The following is a 21,558-nucleotide window of genomic DNA, read 5'->3' on the forward strand; positions in this document are numbered from 1 at the left end:
GGGGTGCTTGTAGGTGGAGCGGGAGGAGGCGGGGACCGTGCGCGAGAATTGGCGAGATGACTGGGCCAGATGAGAAGGGGCGGGGCTCGGGAAAGACGAGGAGGGAAAAGACGGGTCCTCCTTCATCCTAGGCGCAGTTCAAAGATTTTAGGGTGATGTTACGCTTGGGGCAATAGACTTGAGGCTAAGATTACACGAGACAGAAACTCAGGTTTCCTGACTCCCATTCTGATGAGAGTAGGGGCAGAAGACTATGTCTTTTAATTTCCGTCCCCCCCCCCCTTTTCTAGGTCGAGGGTTGAACAGGAACTTTATCACATTTGTATGTCGTTAGGTGACTAGAAGAAAACTGCCCTTAAATCTTTAGTTTTTAAGGCTGCAACAGGTTTGCTCAATGTTTCAAGCGATTACCAGTAAAAGTCATATTGTGCATTTCCCCCGTGACTGCACTCCTTGTAGTTCAGATGATAAAGTCTGATAAAACAGTTTGGGTGGATAAAGTTTCTTAATATGGCGCAGGTGTGATGGTTAGTCGTTGGATTCTTCCTGTTGCTCGCCACCCTTCCACTGAGTAAAATAAGTAGGTTTCTGTTTTTTTTTTTTGTCTTTTTGCCATTTCTAGGGCCGCTCCCTCGGCGTATGGAGGTTCTCAGGCTAGGGGTCTAATTGGAGCTGTAGCCACTGGCCTACGCCACAGCCACAGCAACGATTTTTTTTTTCTTGTTAAACCAGGGACACTGCCACAGGGGGAAGGCCTAAGGGTGAACCCTCCCTGGGGCTCCCTGGTACAGCATTTCTTAAACTGAATGTTGAAGGGGATTGCAGATTGGCTTTTAGGCACCCTCCCAGTTTTAAGACCGTGATGGTTTGGCTGCTTCAAAGTCTTGTTCCCTTTATTTTTCTTCAGGAGAGTGATTGCCCCTCTCCTGTCCTTGTTTTTTTGACCATAGTCTACGTTTTCATGAATTCACCAAGAATTTATTTTATGCCTCCCATCTAGAGGCTGTTTGGTGAGGGACTTAAGTCTTTGGCAGGATTTCTACCAGCATATAGTCCATAATCTTGTGGCATCCTCAGTGGTGAATGTCAGCCAAGTCTGAACATAAAACTGTGAAATTATCAACATTCCAAAATGATACTGTTCTTTCATTATCTAGATTCATTTTTTCTAAATTTTAGTTTTCTTCTTAAAGGTATTTTACCTAATATATGTAAGTAGGGTGATTCATAATCTGAGATGGGGAAGGCTGATGGAATGAAGAAAACTCAAGTAGCAGCCTTGATTCTAATTCTAGCAGGGCTTGATGTGCCCCGATTCCTGACCTGCCTTTCTCCACCCTGTCTCTGATGATGGTAAAAACAATTAATTCCTAGCTCTAAGTAGATGATTGTGTGATAGTGGATGGCAAGGACCTTGCTGTCATTGAGAAGTAAGGTTTAAGTTATTTTGCATACATCCAAGTTTTGAGATTAGAGATAACAGGTCTTTTTCTAACATAGGCTGCAGACATTGACAGAAGTAAAAAGAGACCCCTCGAGAATGATGAGCCTGTTAAAAAGAAGGCAAAGAAAGCCCAAGAAAAGGAAGGAAGAAGTGATTCAGTGATGTCCGAGAACCCTGGTGAGCTCTGCGGCAGTTTCTCTTCATTCACCAGCATGGCTATGATACGCTTGCATTCTTCCGAGGGCAGAGGAAGGTATTGGAGAATTGAACCATGTTTTGCTTTGTGGAGAAAGGTCTCCACTGTGCTTGTGTCGAGTGGCCCCTTCATAAGTGGTGGTGAAGGTAGGGGGTTGGGGAGTGGAGGTAAGAGCTGGATTTCTGCAGTTGGGCTGTAGTTCTCCCAGTTTTCCCTCAAGCTAATTTCTGTTTTGATTATGAAAGTAAAACATTCTTGTTATAAAAACTACAAACAGTACAGAAATGTAGACGGTAGACATTCACAATCCCTCCCTTTTAGTAAAGCCTACTGAAATTTTGGGGGGTGCTGTACATTCTTCCAGGTTTTTCTGTTTATTCACATCTGTATGTCTACATATAGACCCAGAAATTAGTTAACATTTTATAAATTGTATTATACTGTATATATTACTTTGCAATTATTTTTTCCCACTTAGACCATTTTGAAAAATTTTCTTTTTACTTTTTGTGTCTTTTTAGGGCTGTGTCTGTGGCAAATGGAGGTTCCCAGGCTAGGGGTTGAATTGGAGCTGCAGCCACTGGCCTACACCATAGCCATAGCAAGGTCGGATCTGAGCCGCATCTGTGACCTACACCACAGCTTACAGCAACACTGGATCCTTAACCCACTGAGCGAGGCCAGGGGTCAAACCCGAGTCCTCATGGATGCTAGTCAGATTTCGTTTCCACTGAGCCACGGTGGGAACTCCTGAACAATTTTCAATGTCAGGACATATCCTGTCCTTTTTTAAATCATGGAGCTGCCTTTTCTGTATGCTAAAAGGTTTTGGATAAAACCGCCGTTTCTGAGCTCTTGTCTAGAGGAGGTGTTGGATACAGATGGTTGAGCAGATTTTCCTCTTGTTTTCGGCCTTAGACAATTTGTGATAAGGGAGGAAAGAAAATGCTCCTTTCTTCATTATCCCCAGAGAATTAGGTAAAGAAAATGATACCAAAGAAAATGATTCAGTGGATCAGGGATGTAAGATATCTGTCCTTCCTCAAAAGGCAAAATTTGGATTTAGGGTCAGCATGAAAGCCTTAGTATGAAATAACTATGGGAATGGAGACACGTGGCTTCAGAGAAGGATAAATCTGATGATACCCTTTCCCCGGTCCTACCTGAAAGGACTGTGATAAGATGCATGACTTGACACATCTGCCATGTGCTAATGTTGGCATTTTCTACGTTTTTTTGCTTCATTACTCTGTATCGAGTATCTGCAGTACCTGTTTCTTTACCTGATCTATTCAGTTTTTCAGTAAATTCTCCAAGCCATTAATGAGCACCCATTGTTTACCAGCCATTGTTGTAGAGGCTTTTTGTAGTTCTTCTTCTTTTTTTTTTTTTGCTATTTCTTTGGGCCGCTCCCGCGGCATATGGAGGTTCCCAGGCTAGGGGTCGAATCGGAGCTGTAGCCACCGGCCTACGCCAGAGCCACAGCAACGCAGGATCCGAGCCGCATCTGCAACCTACACCACAGTTCAAGGCAACGCCGGACCGTTAACCCACTGAGCAAGGGCAGGGACCGAACCCGCAACCTAGTCGGATTCATTAACCACTGCGCCATGACGGGAACTCCCCGCTTTTTGTAGTTCTTTATTCTTCCCAACAACCCTTGTTATCTACCTTTTATAGAAGAGGGAGGCAGTAGGTGAGAATGGAGGGTTACCACATTACCCACTAACTTACCCAGGCACCCAGGAGAGCCGAGGTGGAAACGGGGTGACAGACTTGAAGTGTTTTGAAATAAAACCTTTGCTACTTGTTAAAAATCCACACTCAGAAAGGAGAAAGAGGGGCATTCACCAGTCAAAACTGGATGATTGCTCTACCTCAATTTTTTTTTTTTTAAGTAACAGAATCATTAAGGTATAACCACATGTGATATAATTTACCCATTTAGCATGTGCAATTCAACGACTTTTCATATATTCACTGAAGTGCGCAACCCTCATTAAAGTCAGTTTTAGAACATTTTCATCATCCGGAAAGGACCTCAGTACCTATTAGCACTCACTTCCTATTTTCCCCCAATGTACCCCCCCACCCTGCCCAGACCTAAGCAAAGGTGAATCTATTTTCTGTCTAGAGATTTGCCTATTCTGAACCTTTCACATAAATAGAATCATACGATATGTGGCCTTTTTGTCTGGTTTCTTTCTCTTAGCATAATGTTTCCAAGGTTCATCCATGTTGTAGCATGTAGCAGTACCTCCTCTCTTTAAAAAAAGATTTTTTCCTTTGGCTTTTTAGGGCCCCACCCATAGTATATGAAAGTTCCCAGGCAGGGGTCCAGTTGGAGCTGCAGCTGTTGGCCTGTGCCACAGCCACAGCAACATGGTACCCAAATCATGTCTGTGACCTACACCATAGCTCATGGCAACACCCGGTGCCTGACGCACTGAGCAAGGCCAGGGATTGAACCTGCAGCATCATGGATACTAGTCAGATTTGTTTTGCTGTGCCGCAAAGGGAACTCCTTAAATTTTTTTTCGATTTTTTTTTTATTATGGTAATACATATATATATATAATGTAAATTCTACCATTGTAACCATTTTTAAGTGTATATTTCAGTGGTATTAATTACATTCATAATGTTGTACAACCATCACCCCCATCCATTTCTAGAAGTCTTTTTTTCATCTTGTAAAATTGAAACTCTATAGCCATTAAATATAGCTCTCCATTTTCCCTCCCCCAGTCCTTGGCAATAACCATTTTACTTTCTGTCTGATTTTTAGTACTCCATGTCATTCCTTTTTATTGTTGAGTGATATCCCATCATGTGGATCTGCCTGAGTTCCTTTTTTCCCTCAAATATTCATTGTCTATACTATATATATATATATATATTTTTTTTTTTTTAATGGCTGCACCCGTGGCATGTGGAAGTTATTGAACCCATGTCTCCACAGCCACCCAAGCCACTGCAGTTGTATTCCTAACCCATTGTACCACAGTGGGAACTCCCCAAACAATTTTTGAGAACCTGGGATCTGTAGACACTGATTTGTTGTTTTCAGTTCTTTGTAGATGTTTAACTTGTATAGAGAATCATAAGCCTGATAAATTTTCACACATTGAGTCACCTATGTAACCATCGCTTAGATCAAGAAGCTATATTGCTAAGACCCCCAGAAATCTCCTGTGCTCTCTTGACTGACAACCTCTCCTCCCCACAGTAAGGATAACCACTATCCTGATTTCAGTGTAGACTAGTTTTGCTTGAACATTGTGTTTAGTGCAACCAACTTAAAATATGTTTTTAATAGCCAAAGGTGTTTCTTTTTTTTTTTTTTCTTTAACATGATAGATTATTTTATCTGTAAAACAGGTTACGAAACAGATTTTTAAAAATAGGGAGTTCCTGTTGTGGCGCAGCAGAAACGACTCCGACTAGGAACCATGAGGTTGCGGGTTTGATCCGTGGCCTTGCTCAGTGGGTTAAGGATCCGGTGTTACCATGAGCTGTGGTGTAGGTTGCAGATGCGGCTCAGATCCTGCATTGCTGTGACTTTTGTGGCACAGGCCAGCAGTTATAGCTCTGATTAGACTCCTAGCCTGGGAACCTCCATTTGCTGCGAGTTTGGCCCTAAGAAGACAAAAAGACCAAAAAAAAAAAAAAATTAAATCTGTTTATGGTGACACTTCAGCATCTACTCCATGCATCCTTCTAGATTAAAATTCTTTATTTAGGAGTTCTCTTATGGAGTAGTGGGTTAAGGATCCAGCATTGTCCCTGCAATGCTTTGGGTGACTGCTGTGGTGCAGGCTCAGTCCCTGGCCTGGAAACTTCACATGCCATAGGCATGGCACAAAAATAAAAATAAAAATAAATAAAATTCTTTATTTAAAATGTAATTCTCCTACCTCCTTGATCCCTTATAACTTAGGCCTAGAGGGGAATGCCTCAAAAGAGAGGAGAGGAAAAAACTATTCTGTATTTGCATTTTATGATACACAAAATATTAAATCTTAAACAGCGAAGTTAATTTTGGTGAAAGATTTTTAACAAGGGATTTTCCATCTGTTTAACATGTTGGGACAGCATCTGGTGGCCTTGTTTCTAGGTTATATCCTCTTAAGGGCTCAGAGTCATTAGTGATAATGCTACCAAGTCTTAATCTCATGTTGTGGCAATTTGATAATTCATTTCATTGCATCTTCAGAAATGGAAATAATATAAGGTTTTAAGTATAGGAATAGGGAGTTCCTGTCGTGGTGCAGTGGAACAAATCTGACTTGTATCCATGAGGATTCGGGTTCCATCCCTGGCCTCGCTCAGTGGGTTGGGGATCCGGCATTGCCGTGAGCTGTGGTGTAGGTCGAAAATGCGGCTTGGATCCTACAGTGCTGTGGCTGTGGTGTAGGCCGGCAGCTATAGCTCCGATTGGACCCCTAGCCTGGGAACCTCCATATGCTGAGAGTGCAGCCTAAAAAAAAGTATAGGACTATATTAAGTATAATATGGGGTTGCTAAGGCTTATTTGGGTACTGTTAACCAAAAATAATAGACCAGCCAGTTATTTTACCAGCTAAATGAATTCATTTGGGAGTAGTCAAGAACTGCCCTTCATGACATGCAGCTGTGGCAAACCACACACAAGTTGGGCAGGGCAAAGGAGAGGAAATTTTATAGAAGAGAAGAGAGTGTTGGGTGGGGCTTTTATAAAAGTCTGTGGACAGAAAGTCTGTTGGAGGAAACTGGGACTTCCCAAGTTTTTTTGACTGAGTTGTGACAGTCTCTCTTGGTTGCACTGTTGCCAGGCAAGGAGAACATCTTCCTGTCTCCTGCTGGTGTGGGAAAGCAATGTCACTCGCTGCAGGAGGTGCTTGGTATGTCTCTTCCTTTGGCGTCTGTGTTGACTTTGGGTGGTACGAGCAGGAGAGCTCTCCCTTCTGGCCTCCCACCTCCATTTTAGTGAGCTTTCTCCTTTAATTTTCATAGTACTCAATTTTCCAAGAGCTCGGTTTTCCGCAGTGGTTACAGTCTTCCTCAAGGCCCAGTGGAAGGACTGGACCTCTGTCTGTGTCTCTCAGGCCTGAGGGTTTCCTAGCTCTTGGAGGCTTTTCACTTCAGAAGGCTTCCAATGTAATTTTTTACCTTGAGGGCCTTATGCGGTGTTAAAATTTCTCTTGGGTATCTGTGAGGAAGGCAATGAAAGATTTTGGCTTCCCTAGGTAAGCGTCATTCTTCCCACCAATAACATATTCATGGTTCCCCCTGGTTTTTTTTAGAAGACTCAAGATAGATGATCCTAGGAGCATTAAGAAAAAACTAACTTTGGGGAACTTGCATATGCCACGGGTGCATATGGAAATTAGACAAAAACAAATAAACAAAAAACCCCTGTAACTCTGGGTAATTTCTTGTGTACCAGTTCTTTCTCTTAATGTGTTTTATAGTTCAGGAATTATAATGGTTTGGTATGTTTTATTTTATTTATTCTCATTTTTTTTTACCACATCCATGGCATATGGAAGTTCTCAGGCCAGGGGTTGAACACATGCTGCAGTTGCAATCTGTGCCACAGCTGTAGCAACACTGGATCCTTTTTTTTTTTGAAAAGCACATGTCAACATTGAATGAATTTCCTGCCACGTGGTTTCAAGCTACCAGGACACAGGCCCCACCACACCCCTTAATCTTCTCTTCAGCTCCTCTGCTGAAAAATTTGGCTTTCACGATGACGGGCTGCTTTGGGAGCTTTTCCTTCCCCAGAACTTTGTAGTAACACAATCACACCACGTCAATGATAGGAGCATCTCCAGTCTTGTTTTTTGCAGCATTTACCCGTGTCTGCTTGCTGACCAAGGTCCACGTTTATCAAGGTTGACACTTGGGCAGATGCTCTGGTTCCTCTTTAAGTGGTATTGCCTCATTCCAGCTTTCCCAAAGAATCATTTGTCAAAGTTGATCCTGTGCTGATGCAGGCCACCCTCATTGCCCCCGGCCTCCTGGGTGCTTCTGGTGTTTGCTGATGCGGCCGTGGCTCATGTGGACCTGAAGTTTCTGGGTCTTCCTTAGTCTGGATGGCATGTCGGTGGCCGTTATGAAAGAGAACACTGGATCCTTCCTGTGAAATTAGATTGTTATGATCATTATACAACTACAAATGTGATAAATTCATTTGAGTAATAAAAAAGAAAAGAAAAAAGAAAAAGAAACCATTAACTAATTAAAAAAAAAAAAAAAAGAAAGAGAACACCGGATCCTTAACCCACTGTGCCACACTGGAACGTCCCATGATGGCTTCATGGCAGAATCTTCCTTGGCAGTGCTGAGAGGAGGGTGGTGGAGTGGGAAGCGTGGTGAGAAGAAGGGCGTGAGATTATTAGCCATTGAGGGTCTCACTACATCACACTAAATCCTGGCTGCCGATCCAGCCAAGCAAACCCTGAAGTTTGTGGAAATAAGGCTGTAGACATGGAATATTTTGAAATATGAACTTTATTGTTTACTTAAATAACTCACGAGAAGAAAAGAGGGAAGTATTCACTAGCTGAAAGAGTCCTTGGCTCCCTCACCTCAGTTTTTAAACACTTCAGTTTTAGATATTATTATTATTTTTTTGTATGAGTGTAATTCTAAGACTTATAGCCCACCCTTATCCCGGGAAACTTTTTTTTTTGTATTGATGGGAGGGAAATCTTTATATAATATAAAAATTTATAGTACACTTTTAAAGGGTGATTCAAATAGTTATCCTGAAAAGTGAAAGTTATAGTAAATAAGGTGAATATATATATACATGAAAAGAGATTTCATATATACACTTTTCTAGCTACAAGATTTATGGGAGACTGGATAAAGTATACATCTAAAAAGAGGTTTAAATGTAAATATAAAAAGATTTAAACTTTTAGAAATGAATGAAACACAGCTGTTGCTCACAGAGTGTTTTTGTGGATATAGGAAGGATAAAAGATGACAAATGCAGTCCTGGTTTCTTTATATTCAGTAGTAACTACCCAATAGAATTGCTCCAAGGGGAAAAATAATGTATTCTGGTGTATATGTGATAGTTTCCCTTTTTTAATGCATTGTTTGCTTATTAATAACTGCTGATTGACAGAGAGTGGTAAGTGCTATAGAGAGATGTGACCTTGTTATAGGAATTTAGAGAAAGAAAAGATTATTATTTTTTTTTGTCTTTTTGTTTTGTTTTGTCTTTTTAGGGCCTCATGTGTGGCATATGGAATTTCCCAGGCTAGGGATCGAATTGGAGCTGTAGCCACTGACCTACGCCACAGCCACACGGGATCCTAGCTACATCCCCAACCTATACCACAGCTCACGGCAACACCAGATCCTTAACCCACTGAGCAGGGCCATGCATCAAACCTGAGTCCTCAGGGATTCTCATGGGGTTTGTTACCATTAAGCCACAACAAGAACTCGAAAAGATGATTTAAAACTGGGAGAATTAGCAGTTGAAGCAAAAAGTAGTCTTGAGATGGGTCTTGATGAAATGAATACGACTCGACATGTAGAAATTGGGGGCAAGGGCATTCCGGGGATAAAGACTCTCTTGGGCAAAGCTGTGGAGGCAGGAAAGCAGGTGTCCTGGGGCTGGTGATTTGGTCTCCTTGGTGAATTCCTGGAAATGAGACAAAAACAAAACAAAATCAACTAGGAACCATGAGGTTGAGGTCAGTATCTTTACGTCTTTCCCATGAAGCTGGTCAGTTTCTCCAGTCCAGAGTCTTCATAGCTCCTGCCTGGAGAGAGAGCTCTGGCTGCCTGTGTTCTGAGAACTGGTGAGAAGAGGCTCGTTTCTCAGCCTCCAGAAAGCCTATTTTCCCATTATTTTTCTGCCTTAGGCACAGTGCTGCATCTCACCTGTGCTTCTTTTGCCTTTTCTAGAGAAATCCCCAGTCTTCTTCTGAAGTGGAAGAAGGAGGAAGCCCTTGAGCTTGGAGTGGGGTGGGAATATAAGGATTAAATTGTTTTTGAACCAATACACTTTATCTTAGAGCCTCCCTTTTTTCCATTTCCAGAGCTACTGGTGCCCTGATTCGTGAGCCATTTAATAGCCTTTTGTATTGTCAATAGGTTCTTGGTTTTCTTTTCTTTTCTTTCTTTTTTTTTATCCTTTTACCATTTCTTGGTCTGCTCCCGTGGCATATGGAGGTTCCCAGGCTAGGGCTCCAATAGGAGCCACAGCTGCGGGCCTCTGCCAGAGCCACAGCAACACAGGATCCGAGCTGCGTCTGCAACCTACACCACAGCTCACGGCAACGCCGGATCCTCAACCCACTGAGCAAGGCCAGGGATCGAACCCGCAACCTCATGGTTCCTAGTCAGATTCATTAACCACTGAGCCACTATGGGAACTCCGGTTCTTGGTTTTCTTTACTTCTGACTTTGGATTTAGTTTTCTGGTATGCTCAGTTGGTTATTGCTCATCCATTTTCCTTCTAACTTCAGATATTTCATTTGAAATTGTCACCGCGCCTCTTCTCTCTGCCCTATTATAATTCTTAATGGAGTTCCAGGACCAAGTGAAATTAGATGTATATTTCCGTATGCCGTCTTCACTCTGAACCCAGAGTTTATTTCCTTATCACACTTTAGTTAGATGCATTGCTTTAGTGAGAAGCCCTCCCCATCCTTTTTTTGGCCTCGCCTAAGTCATGCATGTGCAAATTCCTGGGTCAGGGATCAAACCCACACCGCAGCAGTGGCTCGAGCCACAGCAGTGACAACGCTGGATCCTTAACCCACTGAGCCACCAAGACACTCTGAGAAGCTCCCTTTTTAAAAATCCCATGCTATTTATGAATCGACATAATGAGACAGAATGTATTGTTGTGTTTTCTTCTGATTTGCTAAGAACCAAAGAAACATCAGAGGACCAGGACAGTTTTAAAGTCTCTGGAAAAACTGAAAGAATTCTGCTGCGATTCTGCCCCTCTTCAAAACAGAGTCCGAACAGAGCCTCTTCGGGAGCGGTTTGCAGTTCTGCCGAAATGTACTGATTTTGATGATATCGATCTTCTCCGTGCCAAGAATGCAGTTTCTTCTGAAGTTTCCAAATCTCAAACTAGTCAGAAGGTGTGTCACTGTTGTATAGGTAAATACTCGGTTACCCAGAACTGTCGGTTCTGCAGTGCCCCTAGGTTCTATGAGTTCACTCAGGGCAGTGGTTCTCGGACCCTGGCTCATCATCCAAATTAGCTGGGGTAGGTTTTTTTTTTAACTCCTGGAGATTTTGATTGACTGTGTATGAAGGAGGATGGATTGTTATATTAAAAAACCCAAAACAAAAAAGTCTCCCAGCTGATTCTAATGAACAGCCTGGATTAGGCACCACTGACTTGGGGGGATTCTTTATTGATAATTAATATAAGTACAGTTTCTTATAGTCCTTAGTTTCCGTGATTATTCTGGAAAATCATGGTGGGTAAGGTAACTTATAGAGATGTTTTGAAGTTTTCAGATGGATGTAAATTCAAAGGTAAACCCAAGGTATATGGGTTTCTTAGATTTTCCACTGTTTTGTGATTATTAGTGTTTTTCACTTTTGTGAAATCAGGAAATTTAACTCTTCATCCATCATTGCAATCTACAGTTCAGAAGAGTGGTTCTCAACCCAGCTTTATTTTACTTTTTTTTTTCTTTGCTTTTTAGGGCCACTCCTGCAGCATATGGAAGTTCTCAGGCTAGGGGTTGAATCGGAGCTTCAGCTGCCGGCGTACACCACAGCCACAGCAACGCCAGATCCAAGCCGTGTCTGTGACCTACACCACAGCTCAACTGCAATGCCAGATCCTTAACCCGCTGATCAAGGCCAGGGATCGAACTTGCAACCTCATGGTTACTAGTTGGACTCATTTTCCACTCTACCACAGTGGGGACAATCCAAAGCTCTTTCTCACATCTCTTTAACAAATTGTGGTTCTTTTCTTGAGTAAAGATTATGGAATATCCTGTCTTTTAGGCTGTGCTTGGAAATTTAAACATGAAGTGCAGCTTTAGCTGCTGGCATGCTTATTGAAAATGGTTTTGCCTTCCTGCTGAGAGAGAGACAGAGTCAAGCCTACTGACTTTTTGTGCCTTATATGTCTGGGAATAAATGATGAAAAGAAACTCGTTAATTATAATTGGTGTAATGAAATCCAATTTAAAAAGATGTGAAACTTTTATAATTTAGGTTGTCAAAATTTGCTTAAATATACAATAGTTTGGCTTTTTTTTTTTTTTTTTAAGTGCCACATCCGCAGAATATGGAAGTTCCCAGGCTAGGGGAACAGAGCTGCTGGCCTGTGCCACAGCCACAGCAACGTGGGATTCGAGCTGCATTTGCTACCTACACTCACAGCTAACCCACTGAACAAAGCCAGGAATGGAGCCCATGTCTTCATGGATACTAGTCAGGTTCATTAACCACTGAGCCATGATGGGAACTCCCATTGGCTCTTTTTTAAAAAGTTGTTCACTTTGAAAAAATTCCAAGCCCTATAAGAACATACTGAATATACTATATACCCTTGTAAAAACTTTCACTCGGATTCACTAACTATTAGCTTTGCTGCAATTTTTTTCCCCAAATTTCCTCTATTTCTCTCTAGAACTGTTATTATGATGATTACTTTTGAAACTATAAAAGTCTTTTTGTTGCTAGGACAAGGCACTCGGTCATTGTGGATCATCACAGAGGAGTTCTGAAAACTCCCAGAAAACTTCTGATTCTAAACCATCTAACAAACGGACCAAAAGCGTCTATACCCCCTTAGAGTTACAATACTTAGAAATGAAACAGCAGCAGAAAGATGCAATTTTGTGTGTGGAATGTGGCTATAAGTATAGATTCTTTGGGGAAGATGCAGAGGTAAGTTGTTTTCTCAGACACTATTTCATGTTTTCTTGTTCAGCCTTAAATATTTTATTTTCTGACCTTATGAAAAAGCTGATATGATCAGTACCTTTAAAAATACTTTCATTTAGGTGTTCCCTTGTGTCACAGAGCATTAAGAATCCGGCACTGTCACTTCAGTGACTTGGGTCACTGCTGCGGCGTGGGTTAGATCCCTGGCCCAGGAACTTCCATATGCCACAGGCAGGGCCAAAAATAATAATTTCCTTTAAAGTAAAAGCTAAATATAAACAGAAGCAAACTTGATGGGTTAGGAGATGAAGGGTCTCTATTGAAATGTTAGTGCTTATGCTCCATGGTGCTGCCCCGGTACTTTCATCCATGGAAAGGTGATTGGATGAATCCTTTAGTGAATGAACCGTGATTATGTGGGTATTCTTAGAGGACTCAAGCAAGATAAAAATTTTGAGATATGCATAAGTTCCTGTTTACCCTTAATTTTTGAATTTTCATAGCCAAGAACATAGTGAAATCTCAGTGGAAAAAGCGTATTAACTCTGCCAGCCACTAACAGGTGTTTGAAGTCTTACAGTTCTCTGTATATCAGTTGTCTTGCTATCTTAGTCTAAGATGGGTTTGTATTTAAGCTAGGGTATTTGGTGTCAGCCTAAGGTAAGGTTAACAGTGAATCTGAGCATTTAAGGGCAAGCTTAGGGCAGGTGTTGCTGATGACGCTCTATTGGAATAATGATGATCCCTTGGTTTTAGGCCGGGTTGGGTCATACACATCATTAAAGGGTGATGAGGTGGCACATCTGCCATCTCATGACTGGGAAATGAAGACTTGGCCAACTTTCTTCCAGTTTCCTGAACCCTGTGGCAGGGAAGTTGTGTTCTCTAGTTCACCTGCCATTATGCTATCTTCCGTGTCATGAAATTAGACTTTGAAACAGCATCTGCATGTTTCCTGAGGACAGGAATGGCATGGTTGGCCTCCTATAGGTGAAGGGGTGAAAGGAGACCCTGTTCTCTGCCCTGCTCTAGGTTGAGTGCTAAAGCCTGCCTTGACTGCAGTAAAAACTGATGTTTTCTTGCCTTGCTGTGATGAACTAATACAGCTCAGAGGTTGGTGGTGTGGGGTTGATTCCAGTTCCATGGCTTAGTGGGTAATATCTGAGCCATGGTGCTTTTTAGAAAAAAGCAGGGTGCCAGGTGGTGCTGCCTGATTCTGCATTTCTGTCACTCGGGTGTCATTAATTAGCTAACCAGACAACATTGGAGCAAGTCTGGTCTCAATCCCTCAAAGGTGCCCTCTGTCAGGTTCATGATTTATGTATACTCTGTAATATCTCCTAATTTTTAGTCCTTTGCAAATGCCAAACAACAAATTCTTCTTCCATTACGGTCTCATACGGCCTGTATTGTGCGGGGAAAGCTCAGCACTTTAAGGGTTTGATAGATCTAAGGACATAAAAGCAGGCCTGTCATATTTTTCTGAGTCATTTATAGATAAAGATGTTGGCCTTGAGGTTTGTCCATGGACAGTGTTAAAAAAGATTAAATAATAGGCTTTTACACAGGGAATGACTTTTAAACGTTTTATTGATGTTCCACACAGAGAAGTGCACAAATCCTAAACTTATACCTTGATGGATTTTTAACAAAATGAAACACCACCACACGGGGAACCTTGGAATAGACCTTTATTGATATTTTCTTTCTCAATTTTTTAGATTGCAGCCCGGGAGCTCAATATCTATTGCCATTTAGATCACAACTTTATGACTGCAAGCATACCGACACACCGACTGTTTGTTCATGTGCGCCGCCTAGTGGCCAAGGGATATAAGGTCAGCTTTGGCATCAACTTGTGGAAAAAAGGGATTGGAGTCTCTTCCCAAGAGGGAACCATTTCTAAGGTGGTGGGGCTGTGATTAGTTTTGGAATTTGGCATTTTAGAGAAATTAAAGTTCATAACAATTATTAACATTATATCTTCATGACATATTATTTTTCACATATTAGATGTTTAAGGTCAAACTTTTTTTTAACTCTTTGATAGAGTGTTTCTTAGTGATTTACCCAGACTTCTTGCATTGTGAATCAGTTTATACGCAAATAGGTTATTTGTGTAAATAGTAAGGTTATATGTGGTACTTACTACTTAAACTCTACACAAATAGTATTTATTATAGTATTTGTTTATTATATATGTTTTAGAATTAACCTTTTAAAATATGTTTTCTTAACAAATTTTCCATCAGATTTGATATGCAGTATTTCTTACTTTTGTTGAAGGTGGGAGTTGTGAAACAAACTGAAACAGCTGCATTAAAAGCCATTGGGGACAACAAAAGTTCAGTCTTTTCCCGGAAATTGACTGCTCTTTATACAAAATCTACACTTATTGGAGAAGATATCCTTTTTGAATAGGAAATTTTTTTTTTTGGTCTTTTTTTTTTTTTTTTTCTTAGGGCTGCACCCACAGCGTATTGAAGTTCCCAGGCTAGAGTTGAATTGGAGCTTCAGCAGCTAGCCACAGCCACAACCATGGCAACTCAAAATCAGAGCCTGGGGAGTTCCCGTTGTGGCGCAGTGGTTAACGAATCCGACTAGGAACCATGAGGTTGCGGGTTCGGTCCCGCCCTTGCTCAGTGGGTTAACGATCCGGCGTTGCCGTGAGCTGTGGTGTAGGTTGCAGCCGCGGCTCGGATCCCGCGTTGCTGTGGCTCTGGCGTAGGCCGGTGGCTACAGCTCTGATTCAACCCCTAGCCTGGGAACCTCCATATGCCGCGGGAGCAGCCCAAGAAATAGCAACAACAACAACGACAAAAGACAAAAAAAAAAAAAAAAAAAAGAAATGCTAGCCTTCATTAGGAGATTTAACCAGACATTTTAGAAAATTGCAAGGAACAAAAAATAAGCCATCTTTTAAGGGACACAAAAAGGAAGGTTCTTCAGTTCTTAACCTGTTAGACTCCAATGAGTACGTCGAAAACATCAAATCACTAAATGGTCCTAGCCACAAAGAGGCGGCTGCAGTGGTGCTTCTGAGGAGCACAACTGGAAGAAGTAGTTGTGCTCATCAGAGGCACCACTGCAGCCGTGTCTCTGTGGTGGTGGAAACTAAATGATGTAGAGCAGTTATTTATTGGTAACTACGACAAAAGACAAAAGACAAAAAGACAAAAAAAAAAAAAAAAAAAATCAGAGCCTGGTCTTCGACCTACACTGCAGCTCGTGGGAATGCCCCATCCTTAACCCACTGAGCGAGGCCAGGGATTGAACCCACATCTCATGGATACTACTTGGGTTCATTACTGCTGAGCCACAATGGGAACTCCAGAACTTTTTTCTTAAATATTACAAGGACTTTGTTTTAAGTAATGTTTCTTTAATCCTGTTTTTGGGTATCTTTTTGATGAGATAAGCAGTATGGTTACTTGGCCTTTGATTAGTACGCTACTAAAGAGAGAAGGGTTGGTAATGGCTAGAGGGCAGCATTTTTCAAATGCCTTAGTAAAAGAAATTTATCATACTTTAAGAGCAAGAAAAAAAAGAGTTAGATAAAAGGTGATAGCAGGTTAGCAACTGAGGTCAAATTGCATCTTCCCTAGGTCTGTGTGGTCAGTGGTGAGGGACTTAGAGCTTATAGGCTCCTCTATATCTTAGTAAGACAAGACTGAACAATAGCTTATTAACTTCGAAATGTGAAGAGAACAATACAGAGTCGATACACAGTTAACTTCTTATAAAATATAATAGTATGCCATCTTTATTGTTAGCTTCAGAAAAACTATTGCTTTTTTTTTTTGCTATTTCTTTGGGCTGCTTCCGCGGCACATGGAGGTTCCCAGGCTAGGGGTCCAATCGGAGCTGGAGCCGCCGGCCTACGCCAGAGCCACAGCAACGCAGGATCCGAGCCGCGTCTGCAACCTACACCACAGCTCACGGCAACGCTGGATCGTTAACCCACTGAGCAAGGGCAGGGACCGAACCTGCAACCTCATGGTTCCTAGTCGGATTCGTTAACCACTGCGCCACGACGGGAACTCCATACTTTTGAAAATGGATCATAAGCTTTCTTACTTTGTAAGAATCCTTCACATGTACAATGATTGCCCCCCAATTTATGGTCATTCATAAATTCAGTGAGTTTTTTGAAGTAAAATGATTACAGTAGCAAAGTGATAAAATTCTGTCAATTAAAAGAATAACCCAACTAATTTTGTATAAAATGAAATAAGAAAGCATTTTGAAATGTTTACTATGGGGTCACGTCTTTTTATTTTTTATTTTTATTTTTGTCTTTTTAGGGCTGCACCACAGCATATGGAGGTTCCCAGGCTAGGGGTCTCATCTGAGCTACAGCGGCCAGCCTATGCCACAGCCGCAGCAACGCCAGATCTGAGCTGCATCTTCGACCTACACCACAGCTCACGGCAATGCCAGGTCCTTAACCCACTAAGCGAGGCCAGGGATCGAACCTACAATCTCATGGTTCCTAGTTGGATTCATTTACCCTGAGGAACTCCTGGGGTCACGTGTTTTAGAATTAAAGAATGTAGGGATAAGGTCTCAATGCTGCTGTGTCTTACAGTCTATTGCAAATCTGCTTATTAAGAGTTTTGCTTAGCTTCTACCCAAATTCTGAAGACTATTTTGTTTCATTAATTCCACGAATAAGAAACGGTTATCATTCAGAATGGACCCCACACCATTAATAGCTTTATGTTATTCTAAGCTGATCAGGCTGTAAAAACCTGGTAATTTTATCGTTTCCTTTGCCTGAACTTTAGTCTCTATTTCAAAGCCTGCTTCTCTTTTGTTGCTGCTATAGCTCATATCTGCAGACACCCCCATCAGACGTTCCCAGACTTTCCCCAAAATCAGCCGTCATCCCTGCGAATTTATTAAATGGTCTCACTACACACACATACACCCACACCCACCCACCCACCACACACACATATGTATGTTTCTGTTTTCTTTTTTTGGTTTTCTTTGTCACATGTCTTTTGAAAATTCTCTTGTTATTTCTGGAAGCTGTTAGGCACTTTAAGGAAAGAAGGTAATTTACACTATTTTAGTGTGTTCCTGCTTTGACTTGTGGAATTTAACATTATGGGATTGTGAAGGATTCAAGTGTCAAGATCACACAAGTAAAGAAGAGAGTTAATATTTGGGCTTCCACAGGATCTGAGGTGTCTCCCAGGCCCTTTGGAAGTAAGAGGATAAGAGTTATCTGTTATCATGAGTCTTCTCTCTTAGGGAAGATAAGACATGTGACTATGATGCGAGTAAATCAGAAGAATGAATGCTGTATGCAAGATTTTTGCACCGAGCAAAAATGCCCAGGCAAATGAACCATTATTTTAAAGGAGAAGAGCTCATGGGGAGGTAGCCTTTGCTTTTCTTTAACACTTCCTACATGTGAATCCTTTAGTCAAGCTGGATGATGCTGTAAACGTTGATGAAATAATGACTGATACTTCTACCAGCTATCTTCTGTGTCTTTGTGAAAATAAGGAAAATGTTAAAGACAGAAAAAAGGGGAACATTTTCATTGGAATTGTGGTAAGTACTTTGTTGATGAAGAACAAATGATAGATGTTCGTGATATCTTGTTTGTGTGTGTGTGTGTTTTCTTTTTCGGCTACACGTGAGGGATATGAAAGTTCCCCTGGCCAGACGTCAAATCTGAGCCACAGCTGTGGTAACACCAAATCCTTAACCCACTGCACTATAGTGGGAACTGCCTGTTCATGGTATCTTTTTTTTTTTAATTTTAATTTTTCTTGCTTTGTAGGGTCGCACCTGCAGCATATGGAGGTTCCCAGGCTAGGGATCTAATGGCAGGTACAGCTGTGGGCCTACACCACAGCCACAACAATGCGGGACCTGAGCCCCGTCTGCAACCTATACCACAGCTCATGGCAACGCCAGATCCTCAACCCACTGAGCAGGGTCAGGGATTGAACATGCAACCTCATGGTTCCTAGTCAGATTCATTTCCACTGCACCACGACTGTAGTGTCTATAAATATGAGTAATCACGTATGATTTGTAATGAGTATCTGATGAGTTATGTCCTCAAGTAATTGTACCAGAAAAATATTGTCCTCATAATTTTATATGTTAAAATACTAGCTCTAATTTTCTCATCCGCTCCTTGGCACTCTGTACGATGGAGAGATGCAGATGGTTTCTGATCACGTGCTCTAGAAGTTTAGGGTGGAAGATAGACCAAGTGCAGGTGTGCTTGTGGACAAGGTGCAGATAGAATAAAACTGAAGTTCAACACATGCCTGGATAACAAAGGGTTTTACAAATTTCCTTTGGGGATTTGAAGTTAAATAAGAGGGTTATGGAATTATTATATCTAGTTTTAGAGGAAGGGGGAGTGGAGGGAGAATGATAGCTGGCCAATACAAAACTCCATTTTCAATAAACATTTGGAATATTTATAACCAGCCTTCTAGGTAAGTACAGTTTATAAGCCATAGTTTATTGATCGTGCCTACTGGCAGTTTATGAGAAGATTTGCCCATTTACACTGACCTGGACTCTGCTCAAAATCTCAGACTTTTTAGGAGCCTTTGGAACTATTAGGCTCCTTTGTCCTCTTAAGCAAAAGCAGGACTCCTTGCTTAAGTCATAACTAATGTTCTTTGTTTTTTCAAACTTTTGCAGTCAGCTACCATATCAACAAAAATTCTTAGAACCCAGATATTTCCAAAAGTATCTTTTATTGCCTCCTTCTGGCTGCATAACTTTGTGCTCACTTGACATTTACTTAACCCGTCAGCCTTTCTCTCAGGGAGTTAGCATCACTGTTGGATGTGGCCCTAAGTGATTTATCCTTGAAAAGCACTTTTTATCTAGCTGCTGGCAATTGAACCCACCTACAAATAGTAAGGTTATTTGCTTTTAAGCTTTACCAGATGTAATGTGCTCTTTTCTATTTGCCTGAAACTCAGTCTGAGGAGCAGAATTTATATAGTATACAGCTCCTACTTAGTGCTTGTAGAAACACCCTCTGGCCTCCTGCCAGAGTTAGCATAGGAACTGGCATGTGAAAAAAAGAGAAATGATAGTTTGTATCTCAGGCATTTTCTCTTTTCTTTCCTTCCTTCTTTTTTTTTTTTTTTTTTTGCCACACTTGCAACATGCGGAAGTTCCCAGGCCAGGGATCAAACTTCTTACCACAGCAGTGACAACTACCAGATTCTTTTTTTTTTGTCTTTTGTCTTTTTAGGGCCGCACCTGCAGCATATAGAGGTTCCCAGGCTAGGGGTCAAATCGGATCTACAGCTTCCAGCCTACGCCATAGCCACAGCAACACAGGATCCGAGCTGGGTCTGCAACCTACACCACAGCTCACGACAATGCTGGATCCTTAACCCACTGAGTGAGGCCAGGGATTGAACCCGAGTCCTCAAGTTTCCTAGTGGGATTTGTTTCTGTTGAGCCATGATGGGAACTCCAACAGCTACCAGATTCTTATCTGTTAAGCCACCAGAGAACTCCAATTTTCTTGGCACCTTTTTGTTACCTTAGCAACCGCTTTTGATCTGATGACACCAGACCTGCGACTCTCTCCTGACCTCCAGGCTCTGGCTTCCCGACTGTTTATTGGACCAGACAGTCAAATTCACTGTAGCTAAAATGGATCTCATCATCCTTTACCTTGTTCTTGCTGGATTTTTCTCTGCTGTGATGAGTGTCACACATGCCCCAGTCACTACCTAGGAGCCATCATTTGGATACTGGTAGTTAATCTGAAATCAATGGCTTTCCTTTTGTCATGCTGCTGCCATCATGCTGGGTAGGCACACCTTTATGTAGGCTGGCTTTGGGTTTCTCAGTGTCACGTACAACAGAGTAGTAGTGTTGCAGGTATTACAATATAGACTGTTTCTTTGATTTAAAAAAGCAAAGGGGAATTTGGCGATAAATTCATTACTGGAACTTTTGTAAACAGCTTTTGTAAAAGTTTGGTTTGTAGATTAGGAGATAAACTTACATGAGTACACTACTGTTCTTATAGTCCAACTATCTGGCCCCTAGAGAAGGCCTTTGAGCTAGAATTAGGGAACTGCCTTAAGCCAGAAATGAGTGATTTTTTTAATTTAAAAAATTTTTTAATTTTTATTTATTTATTTATTTATTTATTTTTTGTCTTTTTTTGCCTTTTTCTAGGGCCGCTCCTGAGGCATATGGAGGTTCCCAGGCTAGGGGTCTAATTGGACCTATAGCCACTGGCCTACACCAGAGCTGTAGTAACATGGGATCTGAGCCGTGTCTGTGACCTACACCACAGCTCATAGCAACGCTGGATCCTAATCCACTGAGCAAGGCCAGGGATCAAACCCACAACCTCATGATTCCCAATCAGATTTGTTAACCACTGAGCCACGACGAGAACTCTGAGAAGTGAGTAATTTTTTAAAAAATTATAACATCGTCAAGAAAAAAATGCATAGAACAGAAACTCAGAGTGTAATGTGAGACAACCACCCAGGTTAGGAAATCGAATGCTGCTCACAGAAGGGCCCCTTCCCTCCAGAGGTTACCAAAATCCAGACTTTAAGGTAATAATTTCCTTGCTTTTAGTTCCCATCCTATACCTTAAACTGTATATAAAGATAAACATGGTGTATGTATCCTTTGGGGTCTTGCTTCTTTTCCTTTCCATTTTGTACATGAGACTTACTTATTTACATGTGTTACTGTGGTAGTACTTTTATTGTCATTGCTACATTGTGTTTCACTTTGAAACCCACTGTTCATATTCATTCTTTTTTTTTTTTTTTGTCTTTTTGTCTTTTTAGGACCGCACCCGTGGCATATGGAGGTTCCCAGGCTAGGGGTCAAATCAGAGCTACAGCTGTCGGGCCTATTCCACAGCCACAGCAATGCCAGATCTGAGCCGTGTTTGCGACTTACACCACACACTGCTCACAGCAACAATGGATCCTTAACCCACTGAGCAAGGCCGGGGATCAAACCCACGTCCTCGTGTATACTAGTTGGGTTTGTTAACCACCG

General features: G+C 41.6%; 1 protein-coding gene and 1 pseudogene across 1 annotated transcript in view; one reads left to right on the top strand and one right to left on the bottom strand.

Moving 5' to 3' along the window:
* Window positions 1–21,558, top strand: part of MSH3 (mutS homolog 3) — a 200,456-nt gene that overhangs the window by 288 nt on the left and 178,610 nt on the right. The window contains 6 exon segments of the mRNA XM_021084495.1: window positions 1,501–1,621; window positions 10,525–10,745; window positions 12,316–12,522; window positions 14,241–14,357; window positions 14,806–14,923; window positions 17,939–18,084. Coding sequence (XP_020940154.1) covers window positions 1,501–1,621; window positions 10,525–10,745; window positions 12,316–12,522; window positions 14,241–14,357; window positions 14,806–14,923; window positions 17,939–18,084 — 930 coding nt within the window.
* LOC110259410 lies at window positions 6,534–8,917 on the bottom strand (annotated as a pseudogene).

Source organism: Sus scrofa, chromosome 2, assembly GCF_000003025.6.
Source record: "Sus scrofa isolate TJ Tabasco breed Duroc chromosome 2, Sscrofa11.1, whole genome shotgun sequence".
Taxonomy (NCBI): domain Eukaryota; kingdom Metazoa; phylum Chordata; class Mammalia; order Artiodactyla; family Suidae; genus Sus; species Sus scrofa.